This window comes from Chiloscyllium plagiosum, unplaced genomic scaffold, assembly GCF_037043375.1.
Source record: "Chiloscyllium plagiosum isolate Xiang-an unplaced genomic scaffold, Cpla_swu_hap1 HiC_scaffold_1, whole genome shotgun sequence".
NCBI classification, from domain to species: domain Eukaryota; kingdom Metazoa; phylum Chordata; class Chondrichthyes; order Orectolobiformes; family Hemiscylliidae; genus Chiloscyllium; species Chiloscyllium plagiosum.
In genome coordinates, this window is record NW_028270139.1 from 88,956,680 (window position 1) to 88,982,966 (window position 26,287).

Here is a 26,287-nt window from a genome sequence, read left to right on the forward strand (position 1 = left end):
CAAATTTTGAATATGAAAATCCAATTCAACTGTGACAAGGATATTTCAATACCTTATCTATCTTATTAGTAATAAACATAGGTGTGGATGTAGGTTTGCTCACTGAGCTGGAAGGCTTGTTTTCAAACGTTTCGTCACCATACTAGGTAACATCATCATTGAGCCTCCGGATGAAGCACTGGTGGTATGGCCCACGGGTTATGAAATGTCTGAAAACTAACCTTCCAGCTCAGCGAGCAAACCTACATCCAGAACCTCAACTGGAGCTACAAATTAACTCAAACCTCATTAATGCATAGGTGTATTTATAATGCAATGTATTGCTGTATTTTTCTTCTAATTTGAAATGGGGCAGTTTTTCATTTTGAATACCATATTACTAGTGCTAAACATTGCTGGATCAGCTATAAATTTATGAAGAAACAGCAAATGTTCCATGAATGTCAGAAGTACACTCTTATGCAATAAAGTATTTTTTTTTACTTCTCATACACTATTCTTATAACATCTGAGACTGGCAAATTTAACAGCGTCCAGACTTTCCAATCTCCTGACATTTGAGTATTTTTGTGGTAATATTTTCCTTCTAAAGTTGACAGTTAAAGTATTCATTTGGTCAGTCCTGGGAAGCTGAAATTCTCTAGAATATATGGACAGTCTGATATTTTAAAATTGAATATGAAAGCACAAAGTCAAGTTGCACAAAATATGTATCAGTTTTATATTTAAACACAGAAGTAAGGAATATTTCTAATTTTTACCTCAAGGCTGCTATTAGACCAACAGATGTCATATTGGAAGTTGGACCTGGTACTGGAAACATGACTGTGAAACTTCTGGAAAAGGCTAAAAAGGTACTTGCCACTTTAAATTACAAACAAATGATCTTGTAAGCAAATTAACAAATAATCACATTTTTATAGATATTTTAAAACCAAAGTTTAATGAAACAATATTTAAGATGAGTAAAAGTTTTTATCATTGAGAATTATTGGGCCGACTCAGAAACCTCAAACATCAAGAAGGCCATTTTTAAAGTTTTTCCAACAATTAGGCATTTCTCATTACTCTGATTGTTCAGATATGTTGTGATACATTGCTGGGACTCAATCCAGATCTTCTGATCCAGTGGAAGGGAAACTAATGCAGCACAACTAGAGCCTTACAATTCATTTTTAACCAATGTGTTCAGAAATGTTAGGATACACCCCGAGGCAGGTAGGACTTGAACCGGGGCCTCCTGGCTCACAGTACAGGCTGTTCCGCTATAATGTGACAGTTGTGTTCCTCTGCAACCTTGTGTGTACAAAGCTGCTATAGAAAATGGCACTGTAGAAAATTGCTGTACCTGTTCAGTAGAAAGTTTGCATTATCCAACCAATGTCCACAATTCATCAGTCACGTTATAGCCAATTCGGGGTGACGAAACGCGCATTATAGCAGAATGACCTGTAGGGGCAATATCACAAGGACCTTTTACAATTAGGTTTTTTTTTTAAATTGTTTTTATTTAGCATCTTTCTAATGAACCTATTCAGAGATGTTGTTACACACTTCTGGAGCAGGTGGGACTCGAACCCGGGTTTCTTGGTTCAGGGGTAGGGACACTACCACTGCACATCATGATAGCCCCCACAATTTGGCATTACAATCTGCCTCGTAACTGATTTCATGAGGTTAAGCAGTTAGTATCTTTGCATGTGTTATTTATACTTAATGGCCCTAAATTGAAAGAGTATAAATTCCTCTGGCCTACTTCTCTTGAGTCAAATGGACTATTGTGCTGAAAAGCTACAATTTGCATATTATACTGCTTGCTGCAATATTCGCTGTTCGAGGTGGGAACACTAAATGTTGATGTCTAAAGGAAGTTCTTTTTTAAATTTGGCTACTTTTCAGTTGCATGTTTTTTGTTAGTTTTAACGAGTCAGCTTGCCAGACAACAGGCATCTTTTTCTCCTACAGTGTAAATTGTTGTGATTGCTTGATTCTTTCATTTGTCCTGATGAGTGAAAAATGAAAAGCTTTTGGTCTCTTTTGTCAGCCCGATCCAAATTCTATACTACTAAGAGATAATTGAACTTCAGTCTTTGTGCTGCTGAGATTCTGAGAGGGCATGACAGGGTAGGTGTTGAGAAGATATTTTCCACTAGTGGATGAGTCTCAAACTCGAGGATATCCTTATAGAATAAGGAACTGCTCATTTAAAGCCGAGGTGGGAGAATTTTTTTTCCACCAATGGGCAATGAACATCTGGAATTCTATACCTCAGCTGCAGAGGCTAGATCACTGAAATCTAATAAGGAGGTGGTGGCATAATGATCTTACCAATGAACTGGTAATCCTATGGTACATAGATTTGAATCCCACTGTGGCAAATAGTGAAATTTTATGTACATTACCAAGATAGTTGTAAAGACTCCACGTGTTCACTGATGTCCTTTTAGGTGAGGAAATCTGCCATCCTTGCTAAGTCTGACCTACGTGTGACTTCAGCCCCACAACAATATTGTTGACTCTTAACTGCTTTCTGAAATGATCCTGGCAGGCCAGTCACCTAAAATGGCAATTAAGAATGAGCAACAAATGATAGTCGATGCCCATCTCCTGTGACAATTTGAAGGGCCAAATTGCCTACACTCCTGGTCTGCTTCTCCTGTTCTCCTGCGCACACCAATCTTACATGCTTATTAAACTTCTCTAGGTGTGCAGGGGTGATATTTTGTAGTTTTCAGAGTACCACAGACAGTAATATAGGATTGCTTTCTATATTGTCAACAGGTAATTGCTTGTGAACTTGATACCAGACTCGTTGCTGAATTACAGAAGAGAGTTCAGGGAACGTAAGTAACATTTAACTGTAGGTTGGAGACTTACTCCAGTTTAAGCCAAATGGTCTGAAATTCTGTAATTATTACTTTTCTGCTGTTGGAAAACTTTAGTCTTTGTTTTTTCTATGCGTTTTCTTCAGACCTACAGCAAATAAACTTCAAATTATGGTTGGAGATGTGCTGAAGACAGACTTGCCCTTTTTTGATGCATGCGTAGCAAACTTGCCATATCAGGTAATTTTATAATCACTTTAATTTCCTACATGCAAGGTGCTTGTGTTAAAGTTCAGGGAGACTGTTGGGATAGGCATACATTTCACTGCAGTTAGGGTAAACATGAGGAGGTTTCCTCCTGGAACTATGTACAAAAAGCTATCCGTTCACAATTTGAGTAGCATGGGAATTCTAATTTCATTGTAAAGATGAGAATTGGTTTATAGTTTTGATTCTTTTTCCTGCTACTCCATCCCAGCCACATTTTAGCACAGAGGTTTAGTGGAAGTCTTGGTCTATTAACTTGCCGACTAGACTTTAGATTTATGTAGAAAAGATAAATATTCACTTAACAAAAAAACCCAAAGTTCTGAAGAAAGGTCACTAGACTCAGTGTTTAACACTCGTTTCTCTCCACAGGTGCTGCCCAGCCTGCTGACTCTATCCAAAAAGTTCTGGTTTTGTTTCTGATATTCAGTTGTTAATTTCACAAATATTTCACTTTCCATTAACCTGATTGCCTACGGTCTTAATATTAGTTCTGCAGTAGTTTTTTTTTCCTTTTGAGTTGCAACAATTTCCAGCAAAAAAGCTATCTAGATATTGGATTCCTGAATGAACCCCAAGTTCAAATCTTCAACTTAACATTCTTCTTTGGGCCAAGGATCCTAATGATGTGTGGAAAGTACTCTGAAAAGTACATATCAATTTCTTGAGACACAAGATGAACTAGAAATTGGCCAATGTAATAACCATTCACAAAAAAAAAGGGAACAGCATTAACCTGAGTAATTAGAGTTGAAGAGTGTGGCGCTCGAAAAGCATAGCCACTTGGGCAACATCCAAGGAGCAGGAGAATCAATGTTTCGGGCATAAGCCCTTCATCAGGAATGATTCGTGAGTACTTTAGAGGCCACTTAATTTACGATCCATTGCAGGAAATATTTTTTAACCAAAAATTAAAGTATGAAATTCCTATTAAAACAAAAATAATCACAAATAGCCAATATGTCAGTCAAGAGGGTTGTCTTTTTGAGATGACAAATGCGATGGATGGCAGAACTGCAATGGATGAAGGAACAATCTTTCACAAAATTGTGCTAAGCTATCTCTCAATTTGTCATTTAGTAAATACAAATATAAATGGAACTGGGGGAGTAATAAATGGATTAAAGATCAGTTAGAGGAGGGAAGACCATTTGCTACAGATCAAGAGCATTTTAAAGTTGTTGGAAATGGTTAGTCACGTTCCATTGGATCCTGTTCTGGAATCACTTCTGTTCACTATATTTACCTAATTTGATTTTAGGAAGTGCATGCTTAATGTCACCCCTTTTTATCATTGTTTATCTTTAACATTAAGTTATTAGGTTGGAGATCCCAGTGAGCATTGCAAGATTTGTTTTAATGTTATCTACTGCAGTACCTTGCCTTACCCAATTGATGAGGAAGGGCTGAAGAAGGGCTTATGCCCGAAACGTCGATTCTCCCGTTCCTTGGATGCTGCCTGACCTGCTGCGCTTTTCCAGGAACACATTTTCAGCTCTTACCCAATTGATGCCATTTTTTTGAAACTTTTCCCCCTCAGATGTGAAACTGCTCCCAGATTTTCAATTTGTTACCTTTTCCATCTGACACCTCTATCCAAGATTTTTATAAAGGAGCTGTCACCGACCGGGGTCCAGATTGTCCACTGCAGCTGCCACCCAACAACAGTCTCTGAGATTCTAACACTATTCCTGGGACCCACCTGAATATGACGGAGCCATCCTGCGGGGTGCCAACCATTACTGCAGCTCAGTGGAAGACCTCTCCCTCCATGACACAGCAGGGCCCCATAGCAGACTGTGTGGCTCATAGCCAGCTAAACATTTCAGAATAGCTACCAAACCCTACCCTCCATCCTCAACTTCTTCACATATCTCTGCTAGCTGCAAGCCATGATTACCTTAGCAACCCTATTACCCTAACCACCACCAAAGAGAAAGATGGGAAAGAAAGCCAGCAAGCCCAGTCACGACTGGCACTATGTATGTCAGGCAGAGGGATAAAGGCTGAAGACTCTCAGCCAGTCAGGAAGCACAGCCCCACCACGTAAACCACAGAGGCAATGGCATCCAGCAAGGAGGAGTGGTCAGGCTCCTCAAAAGAAGAATTCTGAAAGTAGTACCACTATGTGGCAAAAGGAGAAACCAGTGGCAGTCAGCATCATCTAGAAATGCAGGGAAAAGGAGCACATGAAGACAATGTGCATTACTGAAAAGTGCAGGTTAAAGGAACACCCAGAGACAGTCAGCAACATCTAGAGAGGCGGGCAAAAGGAGCACCTAAAGCTAGGTAACATCATCTGTAAAATGTGAAGAAAACAAAAAGTAAATATAATTGAATAAAATAATTACGTAGCTAATTAGAACACATTGAGTGGCAGGGCAGGTTATGTGTCACAGATGCAGCATGTGGGAGGTCCTGAATGCCAGTTTTATTCAGGGCAACTACATCTATGGTAAGTGTTTAAAGTTTGAGCAGCTTTTTGAGTTTGAACTGTTTTCTGAACTACCTGGATTCCATGTACTTGAAGGTAGTCACATCAGACTCTGATCAAATCATTTGCTAAGAGGTGTGGCTACAAGTGGGTCAGTTAAAGGAACCCAGAGATCAGGAGTGCAAGAGCCTCCGCCTTTGCAATTGTCCAATAGGTTTCAGGTTCTTTCAGCTTGTTTGAGTTAGATTAGGGACTGCAAGGTACTTGAACTAGCAACCATAGCAAAATGATACAGGAAGCCACTCTCGTGGAGGGGAGCAAAAGGGATGGTAGTGGTAGTCGTGGTGAGAATAGAGGAATTGACACCACTCTTTGCAATGAAAACTGACAGTCCAGGTGGATCTATCGCCTCCTTGTCAAGGTTTGGGATTTCTTTTTCGGGGCTAGAGACGAAGTTGTAGTGGGAGAGAAGGAATAAGTGGTCATGTAGGTACCATTGACATAGACAGCACAAAGGAGATTCTACTTAGTATGTGCTAGGTGCCAAATTAAGAAGCAGAACTTCAGACATTGTGATCCTTGTCTTATTATTTCAGCCATGTTCAAATTGGCTTAGGGCAAATCAGATGAGCAAAATGAATGGTGGTTCAAAGACTAGTATGGAAGAAATGGGTTCCAGTCAGGAAAATGAGATATGCATTGTTGGAATGGTCTCCATGGTTGACTGATCTTTGAGGTTTTACTTCTTGAAGGATTGTATTGTTGTATGTTATTGTTATAGGCAACGGAGAATCCTTGAAGAACTTATGTACAGAGATGCATTTTAATGTATTTCTAAATCCATCTTAACTAACTTGTGCATGATGCTTTCATAATTTCCCTTTATTAAAATTTAGCACTACTTCCTAATTAAATACCTCACTTTTAAACATAATGTAAAATTCTATCATTGTGGTCACTCATCCCTAATGTTCTTTTCCAACAAGATTATTAATTAGCCCTTTTCAATTCATAACACTAGATCTAAAATAATATGCCCTCTAGTTGGCTCCTCAACATACTGCTGTGAAAGAACCATCCATGTGAAACTGCAGAAAGTCATCCTCCACAGCTCAATTGCTTCTGCATGGGGAAACTGAAATCACTAATGATAACTTACCCTGCCAAATATTTCTCTCCTCCCCAGATGTGTACCATGACCTAAGCTATTATAATATTTGGTAGCCTACAAATAAGTTCACCCAGTGTCTGCTGTCCTTGCTGTTTCTTTCTTCAAAGCAATTATTAGATCTCACATCTTTCAATGAGAGTCTGAGTTATGGCTATAGACTAAAAAATGTGCCCTTTATTTGTATAATACTGATACTGCATACAGCACAAAAAAGGCACATGGCCATGAAGGCTGGCATTAACCATTTGTGTCTGCTTTGAATACTTTTATAAACAAATTTATTTCATAATTATTGATTATTCTAGAAATCATTATTAAATGTTTACAGAGTTGAATCAAATGTCCAGTATGGTTAATTCTGATCTCCAGTTGCTGTTGTTTTATTTATGGCTTATAGAATGTTCTTCAAATACATGTACCAGCTACAACTGTTCTATTGTTCAAATATTTTTATCTTGAAAATGTTATTGTTGTTAAATTATGATTTTAGTTGACCAAGGAAAAACATTGTTAGCTATAGTTGAGGGCAGCCATGTTTTGCTATTCAATGATGGGAAGCTGTTGGCCAGCTTGTGCTACTCAGTGAAAGCTGGCCTGTGACCACTTTTCCACTAATCTAAGGTTCCCCATTGCTAATATATTGATTCCATCCCTTTTTATACCAATTAGATTATTCTCATGTATCTCTTTAGATCATCTACCTTGTCGGAATGCTATATACATTTCAGTTTGAGTTAACATTATCATTTTGACATCACTCAGCTTTCAAAGCATACTCCATAATTGGCTTTATTTCACCTTGTTCCTTGTTTTTGGAATACTTAGAACAATATATTGTGGAGACTGTGTGTACTAGACTTGAATTTGGGATTACTTTGCTCAGTTGGCTGAACAGCTGGTTTACAGTGCAGTGATACCAGTAGTGTGGGTTCAATTCCTATGCCTGCTGAGGTTGCCACAAAGGATTCTCCTTCTCAAACCCTCCCCTAGTTTGTTGCGTGGTGGATCATCCCCTCGGCAATTCTATCTAAACATTACTGCACGTGTTTCAGCTATGATGTGTTGGGCTCCTCCACCATTGAGGATGGGGAAATTTGTGGAGCTTTCTCTTCTAGTGAGTTGTTCACCACCATTCACCCCTGGATGTGACAGGACTGTAGAGCTTAGATATAATCTATTAGTTATGGGATCGCTTAGCTCTGTCACTTGTTGCTATTTGACATGCAAGAAGTCCTGTTTGGTAGTGTCACCAGATTGACACCTCACTGTTTTAGGTAAACCTTGTGCTGCTTCTAGAATACCGTCTAGCAATCTTCACTGAACCAGGGTTAACCATGCTTTATAATAATGGTTGAGTGGGGGATATTCCAGGCCATCAGGTTACGATTATGTTGGAGTACATTCTGCTTGTGCAGTTGGCCCACGGCACCTTGTGATGCCCACCCCCCCCCCCGTCTTGATTTTCTTCTTCTATTTGGACTGTCCTACTTAGCATGGTGATAGTGTCACACAGTGTGACGGAGATTATTCTCTCTGCGAGGCGGGACTTTGTCTCTATAAGTACTGTGCATTGGCAACTTACTGCGATTGTCAGGGATAGATGCAGATTGATATGGTTGAGGTCAAGTACGTTTTTCTCTCTTGCTGGTTCCCTCAGCAACTGCTGCAGACCCAGTCTAGCAGCTATGTGCTTTAGGACCTGAGCAGCTGAATCATTAGTGCTACTGCCAAGCCACTCTTGGAGAACACTGAAATCACCTGCACAGTGTACATTTTCTGCCTCCCTCAGTGCTTCCTCCAAGTACTGTTCAATATGGAGAAGAACCTGGTATGTGATAATGAGCAGGAGGTTTCCTTGCCCATGTTTAACCTGATGCCAGGAGACTCCTATGAAATCCACAATCAATGTTGAGGACTCTCAGAGCAACCCCTTCCTGACTGTATACCACTGTGCCACTACCTTGGCTGGGTCTGTCCTGCTGGTGGGTTGGTAGTGTCTGGGACATTTTCTGTAGAGTATGATTCCATGATACTGGCGGTCAAGCTGTTGCTTGACTAGTCTGTGAGACAGCTCTCTCAATTTTGGTACCAGCTCCCAGGTGCTAGTAAAGTTAGCAGGGCTGTTTTTGCCTTTGTCGTTTCAAGTGTTTGGTTCAGTGCCAGGTGGTCCACCCAATGTCATTTCTTTGTTGCAATTTCATAGTGGTTATTACAACTGAGCAGCTTGCTAAGCTAGTTGAGGGCAATTGACAGTCAACCATATTATTATGATTCTGGAGTCACATGGAGGCCAGACCAGGTGAGGATGGTGTTGAAGGACATGAGTGAACCAGATGGGTTTTTGCCAATATTCTTAATTCCCAGTATTTTTATTGAACTCAAGTCCCACCATCTGCCATGGTGGATTTCAAACCCAGATCCCCAGACCATTAACTGAGTTCCTAGATTAATAGTCTACTGATAATATCACTAGGCCATCCCCTCACCATTCTGTTTTGTAATTTATATGAGCAGCTGGGATAGCTTCTAGCTAGACTTTCTACAAAGGACAGAATACCATATTTAGGTGAAATCTTAGCACGTAGCTGAAAACTAATGTATTTGCAAATTCAAAAATGAAGTAACAGAAACCCAAGCGTTCCTGGAGACATACTTGTGCAGATGTGGAACTATACCAATCTGAATGTTTTTCAGTGAAGTAGGGGATTTGTTTTTAGATTGACTGACTGACTGACTGACTGACTGACTTATACATGTAATGCACTATTCCTTGCAGGGCAGTTTTTATTCATGCTATTGTATGTGAAAAGATGTAATTTGAATTCTTGTAATGTTATTGCAGATCTCATCTCCATTTGTTTTTAAACTCCTGCTGCACAGACCATTCTTCAGGTAAGCTTGCCTGAAAGTTGAACAACCAGCTATTTTGCAAAATGAAAAATCTGTCTACTTCTCTGATGCTATGTTGTTGAAATATATATTTTATTTGTAAATAATAGGGAAATATGGAGCAAAGTTGGGCAAAACTTTTTCACTGTAAAGATAATGGTCATGAAATAAGTTATGAAGAGAAGCTAAGAAGGCAGGCAGTATAAAAGGAGAACTATGGCAAGTTGAGAAGATTAGTGTATGAACTTAATCAATGTTTTTTCTCCCAACCTATCCTAAGCTAAGGATTTCTGCTGTCAGCTATTCAAATTAAGATTTGACATGCATTGCTGTTATACATTCTTCATCAGTGTAGTGAATGAGTTTCAAATGTACCATTATTGTTAGTATCCAAGGTCTGAGAGGGGTGGGAGGGAGTTAGCACATCTTTAATTGAAAAAGAGAGCATTGAAAAGAATACTAGCTTTATTCTGTGTTCTGTACTTCAGCCTCTACTATTGCATTTTTCCTCACAGATGTGCAGTGTTGATGTTCCAACAAGAATTTGCTCTTCGGCTTGTTGCAAAGCCAGGGGATAAACTATACTGCAGGCTCTCAATCAATACGCAGTTATTGGCACGTGTAGATCACCTGATGAAGGTAGAATTCAGAATTTTCTTAATAAAATGTGTTATAGGCTTTTGAATAGGAGCATGGACCATGTATAGAGCCCAAAGACCAGGAAGCACTTAAGTTTTGATTCCAGAGTGACAGTCCTACAATTGAATTTCTGAATCCCTGAACTAGTGAGAGGTTAAAATCTGATAGAATCCATTCTATTTCATAATTCAATAGAGATCAGTGAGAATTCTAAGTTAACTTTGAGACAAAGTGAAGAATTTGGGTAAAGATAATTGTTCAGAATGGCAGAAGTGAATGTACTGTACTAAGTTTGCGTACAACCCAAGTAGGTAGCAAAGCTTGTGGTGCAGATGACACAATTTTCAAAGGAACATAGGTTAAGCAACTGGGCAGATGGAATATAATGTGGCAAAGTATGAGCGTATGCACTTTGGCAGGAAGAGTGAAAGAGTTGAATATTAGTTAGATGGAGTAAGTTGGGAGAAAGCTACAACACAGGAATTTGGGAGTCCTCATGCATAAATCTCCAAAAAAAAGCATCCAAAAATTAAATTGGTCAATTGTAGGGATTCTGTGATTGAAATATTCTGTGTTTTAATAGGTTATTACCTGAGAAGGCAAAAGGAATGTTGGCCTTTATTTCCAAGGGAGTGGAGTATAAAAGTATGGAGATCTAATTTAAAGCTATACAAGGCGCCAGTTAAACCTCAAAAAAAAAGCAAAAGAACTGCAGTTGATGGAAATCATAAAAACAAATTGCTGGAAAAATTCTCTTCTGAAGAAGAGTATGTGGACACACAGTGCTAGCTTTGCTTTCTCTCCACAAATGGTGCCAGACCAGCTGAGTTTTTCCAGTAATTTCTGTTTTTGTTTATAGTTAAATCCCACCTGGAATACTGTGAATAATATTGATCCCCTTATCTAGGGAAGGATATACTGTCATTTGGAGATGGTCCAGTAGATTGATTCAGGAAGTGAAAGAACTGTTTTATGAGAGATTAAGTTGGACTTGTACTTGTTCAGAAGAATGAGAGGCAATCTTGTTGAAACATACAAGATTCTTAGGGACTTGACAGAATGAATGCTCAAAGGCTGTTTGTCCCTTGTGAGACAGTCTGCAACAAGACTATGGGCGGCACGGTGGCACAGTGGTTAGCACTGCTGCCTCACAGCGTCAGAGACCCGGGTTCAGTTCCCGTCTCAGGTGACTGACTGTGTGGAGTTTGCACATTCTCCCCGTGTCTGCGTGGGTTTCCTCCGGGTGCTCCGGTTTCCTCCCACAGTCCAAAGATGTGCAGGTCAGGTGAATTGGCCATGCTAAATTGTCCGTAGTGTTAGGTAAGGGGTAAATGTATGGGTGGGTTGCTGCTTCAGCAGGGCGGTGTGGACTTGTTGGGCCGAAGGGCCTGTTTCCACATTGTAAGTAATCTAATCTAATCTAATGGAAGACTACATAATCTCAGTAACGGATCATCCATTTAAGACCAAGATGAGTAATTTCTTCTGAGGGTGGTGAATCTATGGCAATCTTTACCAAAGACAGCCGCAGAGCTGGGACAATATATATCTTAAAGGCTGAGATAGACAGATTTTTTAAATCAGTAGTAGAATCCAGGGTTATGGGGAAAGGCAGGAAAGCAGAATTGCTGATTACGAAATCAGCCATGATCTTAGTGATAGAACAGACTCAATGGGCTGAATGCCTTGTTTGTTCCTATGTCTTATGGAATTTTTAAGGTCATTGTCCACAATTTATTATAATAACTTTTTGCGGATGAACCAAATTGGTGAAGACTGTCAATATTGAAAAGGACAACAACAAATTACAGGATGAACTTAATAAACTTGCAGATTGGGTAAGTAAAATGCAAATCAAGTTAAATTCGGATGAAGGTAAGAACACGTTTTAGTGGGAACAATAGGGAGGTCACTTGCTACTTGGACAATACAAGTCTAGGTGGAGTAAATGTATCTCCAAATACAAACACACCAGGCAGTAAAAGTTGTGCTGTAGTTTGGCAAGGATTTATTTCTACAAGGATAGAATTTAGAGTAGAAAAGTTATATGAAACCTGTATCAAATAGGAAACACTACACAGTTCAGGTTGGCATATTTTTAAAAAAAAATTGGCAAGGGTACATGAAAGTGGATAGTAGATGATGAGGGAAATGGTGCAAAAGTTTCCAGGGTTGTCGCTGAAAGAGCCCAATGGCCTACCAGCCAGAAATAGCTGCAATCTTTCTTCCTCTACCTTACTGTTAAAACTCAGCGGGGGAAGAGTACACTGATTCTTTCTAGTCTGGCTATTCCGTTGGACACACCTTAAATTGAATTTGTTTCACGCAGTTTCTGATGTGGCTAAACATGTGCTTCCTCTGTATTAGACATTAGAATAAAAATATTCCATCAACCAGGTGATTTTAGTAAACACAAGTTTTTATTATTAAAACTTTAATCCGCAAAGATGCATGCACTCACTACTAAAATGAATAAAACTGTTCTCTGTTTATGAATTCATTTTGGGAAAAGAAAAATACATGTTCTATGTGTTCCTTCTGACATTGGACTGTTTGGTCATTGAATGTGAACATCAAAAGTTATATTCAATTATTGTAAGATATTTCTGTATAAATACAAATCAGTCAGTGCTGTAAAATATTCAGAGCATACTGGGAGTTTTGTGAGTAACCATGAACCACCAAGAAATAATCCTGCCCTCCTACTTGGCATCACATCTGTCTGGTGGAACGTCATGTTTGCCTTAATCAATCCCCACAAGGAAAAATGCAGCACACACGACCAAAAAAAAGCAACTACCCCTGTGATAAAGTGTTCATTTAAAAAAAAGCATGTTATCCAGGCAGAATAACAAGGTGGAACTGTTTTGAAATAATGCTGGAAAGATTAAAGTGCACAAACTGAACAGCCTGGTATCGATGAAGCTGAAAATGTCACTAAGTGAAAATGAGTTCTTGATCCTGGTGGTTTGACTTCATTTGAACTTATTCTGCTGTTTTGTATGAGTGGAACCATTGAATTTATCATGTTCACCCACTGTTGTCTGCTCTGTTAATCACCAAGGGGGTGTGTGCCGAACCATTACCATGTTTACATTATAATTTAAATAACCATCTAATAAATATTGGCGCTAACATTAAATTCCTTTTTTTAAGGTTGTGATGAATGACAAAACCATAAGGAAGAATCCAATTCTGTACTTCTTAAAAAAACTTTGTTATATTGGTATTACAGGTTCAGATGTAGCACAACTGTGCTCATAATAAATAATTCAAAGCATGGCTTCAGAAAAAAAGTGGGCGGCACGGTGGCGCAGTGGTTAGCACTGCTGCCTCACAGCGCCAGAGACCCGGGTTCAATTCCCGCCTTAGGCGACTGACTGTGTGGAGTTTGCACGTTCTCCCCGTGTCTGCGTGGGTTTCCTCCGGGTGCTCCGGTTTCCTCCCACAGTCCAAAGATGTGCAGGGTCAGGTGAATTGGCCATACTAAATTGCCTGTAGTGTTAGGTAAGGGGTAAATGTAGGGGTATGGGTGGGTTTCGCTTCGGCAGGTCGGTGTGGACTTGTTGGGCTGAAAGGCCTATTTCCACACTGTAATCTAATCTAATCTAATGTCCTGTTGTAGTAATTTCTTAACAATGAGAAAGGAAAAGGTGTAAATGTTCAGGTTGTTGTCAGGTCTGGCATTCTGCACCTCTGATATTGGAAGACTCAGCTTGCTAAAGAAGCAGAGTATACAGAAGTCTTCCAGGAGCCCGACAAGGGGACAAGAAGGTTTCATACTACACTCTCAAAAAGGGTGTATCGGAAAGGCAGGAAGAGAAACTGAGCACCCTATTCCACATTTGACATCCAAAATACTATCCAAACTAAACAGCCTAAAATACAGGCTGGTAATTTTTAAAAAGCAAGTCAAAGCAATTAGGTAATGTCCTCTCTTTCTCCAGAAACATCTTTTTTTGACTTTTTAAAAAATCAAACATTCAAGCTAATCTCTGAACTCAAAATAATCAAATTTTCCACTATACATCAGAATTCAAGTCTTCAAAAAAAGTATGAAATGTTCAAACTGCTTGACAAAATATGTAATTTTGTAAGAAATCTGATTGTCTTCTCAACAGTAAAGTTTGTATTAGTATTGCTTGCGGATCAATCTTAAGAAAATACCTGTTTGGAAAGCTTCTAAAATGCTACTTATAATCTGAATTCACCTTCATCTTTATCTAGGTTGGAAGAAACAACTTCAGACCACCTCCAAAAGTTGAATCAAGTGTGGTTAGGATAGAACCAAAGAATCCACCACCTCCAGTGAACTTTCAGGTGCAAATCGATTTTATTAATGCTTGATACAGGTTGATTAAGCAGGTATAATGGTGCATAGAAAGCAATACAGACAGAAAGGTTCAGTCCCCAGTCTGTGCTAGGTTTTGTCAGAGTGAGGGAAGGTGCACCACAATTTACACTGATCTTCTTGGACTCATGTAGGCAAAATTAGTAGGGTTCCCAATCCAATCACTTAAATGTTAACTACATACCTAGTAAACATATGACTATAGAATCAGAGTATTACAGCTTGGAAGGACGCACTTTGGTCCATCATAATCATGCTGTTCATCAAGTACCTATTCAATCCCATTTCTTATCATTTGGCCCCCAGATGAAAATATTCTCCTTAAATCCTCTCTGAACCACCTGCTACTTATCTTAAATCTATGCCCCTCAGCTTTGCCTATCCAAGAAAATCAACCTAGCCTGTGTAGTCTCTTTTCATAGCTGAAATACTTCAGTCCATACAACATCCTGGTGAATCTCCTCTACACCCTTTCTAGTGCGATCACATCCTTCTTATGCTGTAATGACCAGAACTGCATGCAGTACTCCAGCTGTGGCTTAGTCGTATTCCTATAAAGCTCCATTATAATCTCCCTGCCCTTGCAATTAATGCCTCAGCTAATAAAATATTCATATGCCTAAGCCACCCTATTCGTCTGTCCTGTTGCTTTTAAGAATCTATGTACATGCACATCAATCTTCTGCTAATCGTCGGTACGTGCTAGGTTTGCCAGAGTGAGAGAAGGGTCACCACAACATACTACCATGCAGTCCTTTGTTACTCCTGTCAAGATGCATCACCTCACTATTTGGAATATAAGTTATATTTTCTATTGTTCTGCTTATCTGACCAACCTGTCTATATTGTCCTGTAGTCTAAAACTTTCCTCCTTGCTATTTACCACACCACTCAACTTTTGTTACCTGAAAACTTTATTTTAGACACAAATACATTATTAATAATTCACACATCAAACAGTAAGGCACTCACAACTGAACTGGTACACTAATAGGCACAGGCTTCCAGTCTCAAAAACCACTTTCAACCACCACCCTCCAAAGCCAACTTTGGATTCATTTGCCAAATCTCCCTGAATCCCTCTTGTTGCCCTGATCAGTCTCCCATGTGATACCCTGCTTTAAAAACCCTTACTGAGGTCTATGTAGACAACATCATTTGCACTACCCTTATACATACACCTAGTAATCTCTTCAAGAAATTCATACCAACCTGTCAGATATGATCTCATATTGAAGCCAGACTGACTATCCTTGATTAAGCTTTCTTTCTCCAGGTAGAGAGAAATTCTGTCATTCAGAACTGTTCTACAAAAAAATTCCTACGACTAATGTTAGTCTGTGTAGCCTTTAATTCCTTGGTTTATACCTACTATCGTTCTTGAATAATGGTGCCAAATTAGCTATCTTCCAATCCTCTGACACCTCTCTTGTGCCCAGAGAATATTTTAAAAATTAAGTTTAAAGCTCTTGCAATCTCCTCTTTTGCCACCCACTAAGACCATCTCCCCCTCAATGCTAATTTGTTCAAGTTCATCACAGTCACCCTATTGATTTCTATACCTACATTGTATCTGTATTCAGTATAATCAAGAACAAAGTAATCATTTAAAACCTCACCATTAACTTCTGATTTTATCCACACACACACATCACCTTGGTCCCTAAAAAGCCCTACTCTCTTCCCTGGTTATCTTCTTGCTAGTATTATACTTAGACATCTTTTGATTATCCTATATTTTGCCCACCAGTTTTACTTTCATGCCCCCTAGTCACTCTCCTAATTCATTTTCAAAGTAAACACTTGTACTTTGTATACTGCTGTTGGGTTTGTACTGTTTTTAGTCCACTATCTGCCATAAGCGTCCCTTTTCTTCCTTCTCCCACCCTGCACATTTCTTAACACCCATGTTGCCTGGACTTTTCCTCCTCCTCCTCCTTCATTTACCTACATGGGAACATGTTGGCCCCACGCACTCAATACCTGTATTTCCTTTTTCAGATTGCTATCATGTTGATTCTCATACAAGTAGCTGCGCCCTGTCCACTTTAGCCAAGTCCTGTCTTATATCAAAACTGCCCCCACACGCCCCAACTCTATTTTTTATTTCTGATCCAATATTGTCTATTTCCACAACTAACTTAAGTATCAAAAAGTTCTGGTCACAATCACCTTAATGTTCCCCCATTGACACTTGTGCAGCTATGTCCCTGACAATTAGGTCTAGCATTGCCCCTTCTTAGAACTTTCTATGTATTGGCTTAAAAACCTTTGCTGTACACATTTCAGTTCTGCCCTCCCTCAGCATTTTCTCTATCCCAGTTAATAGGGAAGTTGAAATCTGTCATTATTATCCTATTGTTTTTACACTTCTGTGATTTGCCTACATATCCCTTCTATATCACTGGCTGGGAGTTTATTGTCCTCCTTGTAATGTGATTGTTGCTTTTATGGCCTAAATTTTAGAACATTCTAAAATCATCCCTAGTCATTACAGTAATTGATTTCTTGATTTGATATTGGAACACTGCCACTTCCACTCTCTTGCCTGAAGATTCTATAAACCTGTAATATTGAGCTGCCAGTCTTGCCCTTCCATCAATCATGTCTCTGTGATAACAATTTAAACATCCCCTTGTGTGAATCAGCACCCTCAGCTCACCTGCTTTTCTTGCAAGTCTCCTTTTATTAAAATAAATGCTGTCCAGCCTTGCTATGCTCAGCTATGTCATAACTTGATGATAAATGCTTTACCTTCCACACTGATTTTTCTTCTGTATGTCTCACGCACTGTTTTCCAACGTGAAAATTTTTTTGTGGTTTTGAAACTGGTGATTTCCTGACTGCCTCACTACTTCTGATTTTGTTAATTAAAGTCAATTAAAATAAGTAAATTAAGTTTCTTGCACTACTTACTCCAAATTGTAAACTACTAGAAAATAGAAACTTCTCACCTTTCTCACATGCTCTCAAATTCTCACCTCCCCTATACTAGTTAGAATTAATGCTTTTCAAAAGGAAAACCACTTGGGTGGAAATACAGCAGCTAACCATTTAGCTCTATGATTGGATTCTGATATGATCCTCCTTACTGTCAAACACTGTTAACATTGACTGTCAAAAATTGAGGCAAAATAGTGCAGGAAAAAATGCAGACTAAAGGACTGTTGGTTGGCACAGTGGTTAGCACTGCTGCTTCACAGCACCAGGGTCCCAGGTTTGATTCCAGCCTCAGGTGACTGTGCAAACTCCACACAGATATTCTCTCTGTGTCTGCGTGGGTTTCCTCCGGGTGCTCCGGTTTCCTCCTACAGTCCAAGAATGTGCAGGTCAGGTGAATAGGCCATTGTAAATTGCCCATAGTGCTAGGTGCATTAGTCAGAGGGAAATGGGTTTGGGTGGGTTGCATTTCGGAGGGTCGGTGTGGACTGGTTGGGCCGAAGGGCCTGTTTCCACATTAGGGAATCTAATCTAATCATCTATCAGCCAGTGTTCCCTGACTGGCCCACATTAACAGCCCCAATCAGGGAGCTCAAACTCAATGAGATTCACATGGCCAACCTCGTTCCAATCACAACACTGTTTTAAGAAGTGGCACGGTGGCACAGTGGTTAGCACTGTTGCTTCACAGCGCCAGAGAGCCGGGTTCAATTCCCGTCTCAGGCAACTGTCTGTGTGGAGTTTGCACATTCTCCCTGTGTCTGCATGGGTTTCCTCCAGGTGCTCTGGTTTCCTCCCACAGTCCAAAAATATGCAGGTTAGGTTGAATTGGCCATGCTAAATTGCCCGTAGTGTTAGGTGAAGGGGTAAATGTAGGGAAATGGGTCTGGGTGGGTTGCACTTCGGAGGGTCAGTGTGGACTTCTTGGGCCGTAGGGCCTGCTTCCACACTAAGTAATCTAAGACACTTGTACTGACTTTGACTTTTGAATCAAAGAATTAGTCATTTATTTTGTAATCCATTGTTCCAGGATTTATGGTTCTTGAGAGTCCTTAAGGTTTCCTCACGGCTGGTTTCCTTTTGTTTTTGATTCATTTGTTGTCTGCCTTTTCAGTTCTGATTCGCAGTTGAATTACTTGGAGCCAAAGTATGACATTAGTGTTACAGGAAGTAACTTGAAAGCAATGCATTCAATATGGAACATTTAAAATGTTTGCAGACAAACTAGTTATTGAATTTAACACATTTATTAGAATTCTTTCAGGAGTTAGCAAACAGATTAGATAAAGGGGAACCAGTAAATCTAATATTTGGATTTCCAAAAGGTGCTTGATAAGGTACAACACATAAATTAAGAGCATGTGGTGTTGGAAGTGTAGTATATATCATGGATAGAGGATTGACTAATTAATAGAGAAGAGTTGGAAAAAGCAGACAATTTCAGGATGGCAACCATAATTAACAGAGTGCCTTCAGGATCAGTGCTGGGACTTCAATTTTTTACAATATATTAAAGACTTTGAGGAAACTAGAGTGTTATTGCTACATTTGTGGATGACAGAAAAATAGTTTAGAAGGCAAGTGGTGAGAACAGCACTTAAAGTCTACATATGGCTATAGACTGGTTAAGTGAGAAGGCAAAAACTTTGCAGATTGAATACCATGTGGGGAAATGACATCATGCACTTTGGAACAAAGAATAGAGGAGTTGAATGTTGTTTCACTTGGAAAGACTGCAGAAAACTGCAGCACAGAGATATTTTGGGAGTCTCCGTGCATAAATCAGTGCAAATTCACTGGGTAATAAGGAAGACAAATTTTATATTGGCCTTTTAAAGGGAATTAATGATTTTAAAATAGGATAATATTGCTAAAACTATGCAAGACACTGACCAAACCATACCTGCAATAAGGTAAACTGTTTTAGTCCCCTTATCTCAGGAGCATACTAGCACTAGGGACAGTCCAGAGAAGACTTACTAGGTCCACAGAGCATAATGTCAGTAAAACAGCACCCACTTAAAACAGGGGAGAAAAATTACTTCTGTAAGGTTACTGAATCTATGGAATTCCTGGCTGATGAAGACAGGTTTTTAATCCGTAAGGGAATCAAGGATATGGGGAAAAGACAAGAAAATGGAGTTGAGGATTACCAGATCAGCCTCTATCTCATTGAAAATTGAGTCATTTAACATTTTTGAATTTAATACTAAAAGTATATACACTCTGTATACAAATAGTAAGTTATATTAGCAATCCTGCATGTAAATCTTCAAATTTGGCAGTATCTGATGGGGTGGGGGGGTTACTTTGAGTTGAATATTCCCAAAAGTTTTGCATTATAGGTATTTAATTTGAAATATTGCTGTTATCTCCAGAAATGCTAACAGATGAGTGTTTGTAGCAATTAACATTTTTTTTTGTTTCAGATTTTCATAGAACAAAAAAAATCAAAGTTCTGGCTGAAACAGAATTTATATGATATGTAAAATAAGAGCAAATTAACATGTTCCAATCATAGGTGCAACAGCATTTAATGTCCTAGTATAGTAAAGTAAAGGTTTATGGCAAATTTTTGACAGTGAGTTTGTGAGCATCATGAAAGTATACTGAGTGTCATAAGTATACTGAGTAAGTGTCATGCAAGATTAGAGAAAATCAGGTCTACTATCAACTGGATTATTAATACAGGCACGGGAAGCAACTCTTCAGCCAAATCTCTTGTGGGGCCCAGGATAAAAACTTCAAAGTTTAAGTTGGTTATTCACCCCATCATCTTGACCATTCAATGAGATCAAGGAAATGCAACCTACATTATTTCACTTTGGTTCTAACCATAAGTTTTGTTGCTTTTTTTTCTATCAGGAATGGGATGGTCTGGTCCGAATAGCATTTGTGAGAAAAAACAAGACTCTAGCTTCAGCTTTTAAGTATGTACTAGCATATCTATTAAACCTTTGTATCTTTCACTGTAACAGTACTTTAAAAAAATCCCCATCCTTTTTTAATACTTGTGTTATCCCTACACTATTCCACTCCTCTGTTATCCCCATTCCATATCTGCCATTTCATTCCCTCCTCTCCATTCATGCCCCCCTAAACTCTTACTCCAATTCCTTCAGCCAGTGAACTTTGTTGGACTGTCCTTAACTTTCTACTGATTTTTGTCCCATCAACTACTTTACCATTTGGCACTGCTATCAATTGTTGATAGCTGCATATGTGTCTAAATACTGCGGTCCTTTGCATGTGAATGTGTCAGGCTCCATCCACCAAATTCACATAACAACCAAATAGCTAGACAAGAGCTGTATAATTATAGATTAAAAATTCAGTACCTTCCACTGTATTTGGTGCTGGTGCTGCTGCCTTCACTATTGCCAGCCACAAATATGCCACATGCTTCTGTTCACCATGCACCATACATGTCTCAGCAAGAGACTGGCAAAATTTTTGAAGTCAGAGTAGTATCTCTGTTGAAAAATGATTTATTTAGATGCAAGATTTCGAATTATTCTTTCACCCAAGATTTGAATAGAATCAAACACCTATTGCTAGAAAAGCTGCATAAATGTTCAAAAATATTGGGCTTAAATTGAAACCAAAAGTTGAATGCACCCCAAATGAATGACAAGCACTCCTCAAAGTATAATCAAATCTAATTAATGAAGCTGAATTTAAAAATATTTCAGTTTAAAAGTTGCAATTAGTCACCACTTCATCAAAACATTTTTCACCCGTCAATTTAACCATTACTCAAGTAATACCACAGCTCTGCCCTTGTCTGAACAGTCAGTGCCTTGTTCATAAGCTACATGAGAGAAGACATAAGAAAAGTCCAATAATCCTTTGTTAGTATTGTTGCTATCTCCAAAGACAAAAAGCGCATCTATTCAACACTTTCAATGTCTTTCAAAATGTCCAAAAACACTATGAATTAATTATTTGTTGTGTAATTGGTAAGGATGAAGTGGCAATTATCTTGTACATAGCAGCATTCCACAAACTATGGAGAAGAATTTTAACAATTGCAGTTAGCAATAGCTTCCCTGAAGCAATTGGCATGACAGAAACAGAAATGGTTCTTCTAATTCAAGTAGAGAACCTTACTGCAGTCTTGTATCAGATGCAATTAAAAATTATTAGACTCTACGGTCAGTACTGGAATGTGAGAAAAGTTTAAAAACTCTAATCAACAAAGTATCATTATACAGGTGAATAACAGATCAATGCATCAATCAATCTAAAAATCTCTCTCAAACTTTGTTTTTAAATCTGTTTCAAGGGGGAAAAGTATTTTTGTGAATACTTCAATGCTTACACACATTTCACCTGTTTGTTTTATTTTTAATCCAGCAGATCTTTTCTTTTTCAGTTCTGTCGGATCTTTCCTGTACATACTAATGCATCATCTGAGTTTTCTTTTTGTTTGGTTGATATGGGGTGATTTGTATCTAATATTGTGCTTCAAACTAATTTGAATGTTTAGAATAACATACCTGTTACCTTAAAGTTTGTGGATTTTTTCCCATAGATCCAATGCAGTTGAACGATTGCTGGAAAAAAATTACAGAATACACTGTTCTTTGCATAATATTGTAAGTGTAGAAGTTGTATTTTTTGATTCATCACACCATTTCCACAATTCTTATGACTGATTTACTGTAATTTTTACTATTTAATAAACATTAACCAGAATTTTTTCAATAATAAATGTCTAAATATTCTTAAACAATTTTAAACTAAACAGTACTAACATTTTAAGAACTGTAAAGTTTCAACTATTATTCAGATACCAATTCATGTTTATTAATAGCAATTACCAGAAAACTTCAGCATTACAGAAAAGATCCAGAAAATCCTGAAAGAAACAGATTTTAATGAAAAACGAGCTCGCACAATGGACATAGATGATTTCATGAGGTAAAGGGACACGAGTCCCTAAAATTTCAATTTGCTTAAATACATGCATGTATTTTCTCTTCTATCTCTTAACTCTCATTGTAAACATTCAACCACATGGTGTGCAAGTCACAGATCTCACTGACCAGTGAGGTGGTTATGAAATTAACTCACTATGATTAAAACTGTTTGATCAGTTCTACAACTCAATGATACGATGTTTGATATTGGGAGATCTGCAACACTGGAATCAAATGTTCCACTTCAGAATTTTACTTAAGTTTAAGTTTTCAATGTTTTGATTTTAAAAAAAAGGTTGTGCTGTCATAGTTTCATAATACAGTATGTCCACAAAAATTAAGGTATTTGACTATTCAAATTACTTTAAAGAATGGTGTGAATGTTTGCAAATTAGCTTTGATGTAATTTTTTAGGCAAAATATTTAGCAATGCCATAGTATCAGTATTGTGCAAAGTTTTGATCACATTATAACATCTACTACTTCCACCTGATATTAGAGACTTCTTTGTACCTCTCGTATTTGTCAAAAAAATTGTTTATGCTGGCCTATGAAGAATTAACGGTTTTGAAATTAAATTACTTTTTAGTAAAAAATAAAATCTAGGGGAAAGCAATTTAAAAATACATTGCATTCTGTTCAAGTAATGTTCCTATGTTTCTCCCACAGATTACTTCATGGTTTTAATTCACAAGGAATCCACTTCTCATGAGAGAATTGCTTCAGCAAATTGGTTGTAGATAAGGTCTAATGTAAATAAGAGGACAGACTTGTTACAAATCCTATTGGAATGATTTTGTGATATTGAGAATGATTTTACAATCATTTGGAATAAGTTTAGTCTGGATTAGAGTTGAAACAGATACATTACATTGTGGTTCTGCTCACTTATGATATTGTAAGTTCACGTGATTGGTTCCCAAATGAGCATATGATATTTCTGAAAATGTACTGCTCAAAACAGCAGAAAAAATATAACTCTTGAATAAAACTTTAACGAGTTACTTCCATGATAAACAATTTATTATGAATTCTGAATTTGTTTAGGTTGATTTTTAGCAGAACTTTCAGTATACTTATTGAACCGGTGAATAGGAACAGAATATAAAGTGGGAATTAAACATTTCTAGGAAATGTCAAATATTGGAAATGAACAAGGTTTTGGCTCTCTTCCGATTCTTCTCCCAAAAGCATGGATCAATCTTTGGTATACAGGTCCGACAGCATTTTGTATTTTCCAATGTCTTTCCAAGTTAATTTGCATATGCAATAAATATTTGGCAGCATTTATAGCTTCAGTTGTTTAGGAACAATAAAATGCATCGTAAATGGCAGCAACAACTAAGATCAAATGTATGCATTCGCTCACAATAGACTCAGCATTTTACATAATCAGTCTCTGTCACATTATCCCAGATGGCAGCAGAGTACAACCAACTTAAGAGTTGTAGGCATGGTCTTGACCAAAAAAGTGTGCAAAACCTCTTCAATTCTGCTTACAACAGTCTTGATGATGTAGATCCATCAATTTTGTTCAATAAACAGAATGGCTGCAGCAACAGTACATTTGCCTATTCTCAGCTTTTGGATCTTGTTATACTTTAGGCTGTCTGTACCGAACAGCTAGACTCTGGCTCTGTCCTTTTTTTTAATGAATTCAACCTCTTCACAAAGGGTCAGTTAGACTCGTAACGTCAGCTCTTTTCTCTCCTTACAGATGCAGCCAGACCTGTTGAGATTTTCCAGCATTTTCTCTTTTGGTTTCAGATTCCAGCATCTGCAGTAATTTGCTTTTATGATTAGATTAGATTAGATTACATTAGATTAGATTACATTACAGTGTGGAAACAGGCCCTTCGGCCCAACAAGCCCACACTGACTCGCCGAAGCGTAACCCACCCATACCCCTACATATACCCCTTACCTAACACTACGGGCAATTTAGCATGGCCAATTCACTTGACCTGCACATCTTTGGACTGTGGGAGGAAACCGGAGCACCCAGAGGAAACCCACGCAGACACGGGGAGAATGTGCAAACTCCACACAGTCAGTCGCCTGAGGCGGGAATTGAACCCGGGTATCTACCTCTTCAGATGTTTTGGTTTCCTTAGTAATTCGATGGATAAATTTTCCTCTTCAATTTAAGAATCCTCAAAAAAAATACAAACTTTGAAACTAGAGATTCCATCATTAATACCTTGAAATCTTTGATTAAATCAAGCATCAGAAAAGCCAGCTGTCAGCTAAATTGATTAACTTGATGTGAAAACACTGGATACTGTAAAGACTATGGACCTGAAAATATTGTCTACAATACTTGAAGGCAGGAGCTCAAAAAGTATCTATACTTGTCTAGATGTTCCAGTAGTATAATACTGCATCTACAAACATTGTGAAAAACTAAGCACGACAAACCCAATCCAACTGCTTAATCCTCATCAGTCTATGCTCAATCAACAAGAAAGTGGCAGAACGTACCATGATCAAATATGTAGAATGCCTTGAAATTAACAGTTACTCTAGATGTAAGTTATTGTCCAAGTTCTGTCATGAATAATCAATTCTAATATTGAGTCATAGGGATGTACAGCATGGAACCAGACCATTCAGTCTAACTCATCAGTGCTGACCAGATATCCCAAATTAATCTATTGCCAGCACTTGGCCAATAGTCCTCAACCCTTCCAATTCATGTACCCATCCAGATGCATTTTATATAATTAATGATTTAGCAGAGTTCTCTCTGCTGCGATATTAAGTTATTCTCCTTTCTACTCTGATATGGATCAGAGATCTTATTTCCTTTCATTGTTATCTATTGTCTCAAATTAATAGTTCTGCATTTTATAAACTAGTTGAGCTTTCTTTACAATATTTCACAAAATGAGCACCTAAAACCAGATAACTCTCTTCTAGATTCATCTGCTACTAAAAGGAAATGATCAAAATGTTACCTGAAGAGGTAGTCACAAAAGTTGTTTAGGTAATGCAAAATTTTTAGGAGCATCTATTGAACACTCAATTTGAAGAGTTAAAAGATTTTTAAATGTTGAACAGAAGAGCAACCTAATAATGAGAAATATTGTTCCACAATGAAATGTAAATACAATTCATCCAAATTAATGTGTATTGATTTTGTTCAGTTGTGATTTTTCTTTAAAAATCTGTCTGGTTATCAGCATTCCTGTGGGAATGTTCTGCGCCCTTTTGTGCTGCAGTGGTAATGTTCCTACCCCTGGATCAAGATGCCTGGGTTCATCCCACCTGCTCCAAAGGTATTTAACAACATCTCTGTACAGATTGAATTATTTTCTTAAAGTGATTTTTTTTTAAAGCTGCCTGGTCCAGGTGGCTGTGTTCAAGTGCTATCTGCTCCAGAAGTATGTAATAACATTTTTGAAAAGGTTGATTAGAAAATGTCTAAAGCTGCCTGGAAAATTGAGAAAATCATGAGACATACCTCTAAAAAATTGCAACTGTTTCCCTGACCCAAACTAAGAGCCACAACCTGCACTCTGTGTGAAACAAAAGATCCTCCAATGTTGTCATGACTTGTGCTACTCTATCCATGTGAGTAGCAGAAAGTTCAAACTATAATCAATTCATACAGATATGCAGTGATAGTAGAAATTCTCATTTTCATTCACAGGAATCTCTGCCACTTTCAAGTACCAAAATGGTTCATGCTTAGTAATGGTTTGAGAAACACTGCACTAAGATATGGAATCTCACCATGGTGTAGTGGAAATATGGTAGTAATATGTTATAAGGCAAAATGTATCATCCACATCAAATGTGTTGTTGGGAGACCAGGTCTTAATCTGCTTCTGGAATTGAGGTCAAGAT

General features: G+C 38.2%; 1 protein-coding gene across 2 annotated transcripts in view; it reads left to right on the plus strand.

Moving 5' to 3' along the window:
- dimt1l (DIM1 dimethyladenosine transferase 1-like (S. cerevisiae)) overlaps positions 1 to 23,443 on the plus strand; it is a 34,951-nt gene extending 11,508 nt beyond the window's left edge. For both annotated transcript variants that reach the window (XM_087988720.1, XM_043689417.2), the window contains 10 exons: positions 768 to 854; positions 2,782 to 2,843; positions 2,972 to 3,065; positions 9,540 to 9,589; positions 10,102 to 10,225; positions 14,453 to 14,545; positions 20,382 to 20,446; positions 22,051 to 22,114; positions 22,333 to 22,439; positions 23,108 to 23,443. In XM_087988720.1, the coding sequence (XP_087844846.1) occupies positions 768 to 854; positions 2,782 to 2,843; positions 2,972 to 3,065; positions 9,540 to 9,589; positions 10,102 to 10,225; positions 14,453 to 14,545; positions 20,382 to 20,446; positions 22,051 to 22,114; positions 22,333 to 22,439; positions 23,108 to 23,150 (789 nt within the window). In that variant the 3' untranslated portion in view covers positions 23,151 to 23,443. The remainder of the gene's footprint in view (positions 1 to 767; positions 855 to 2,781; positions 2,844 to 2,971; positions 3,066 to 9,539; positions 9,590 to 10,101; positions 10,226 to 14,452; positions 14,546 to 20,381; positions 20,447 to 22,050; positions 22,115 to 22,332; positions 22,440 to 23,107) is intronic.
- The last annotated feature ends 2,844 nt before the right edge of the window (positions 23,444 to 26,287 follow it).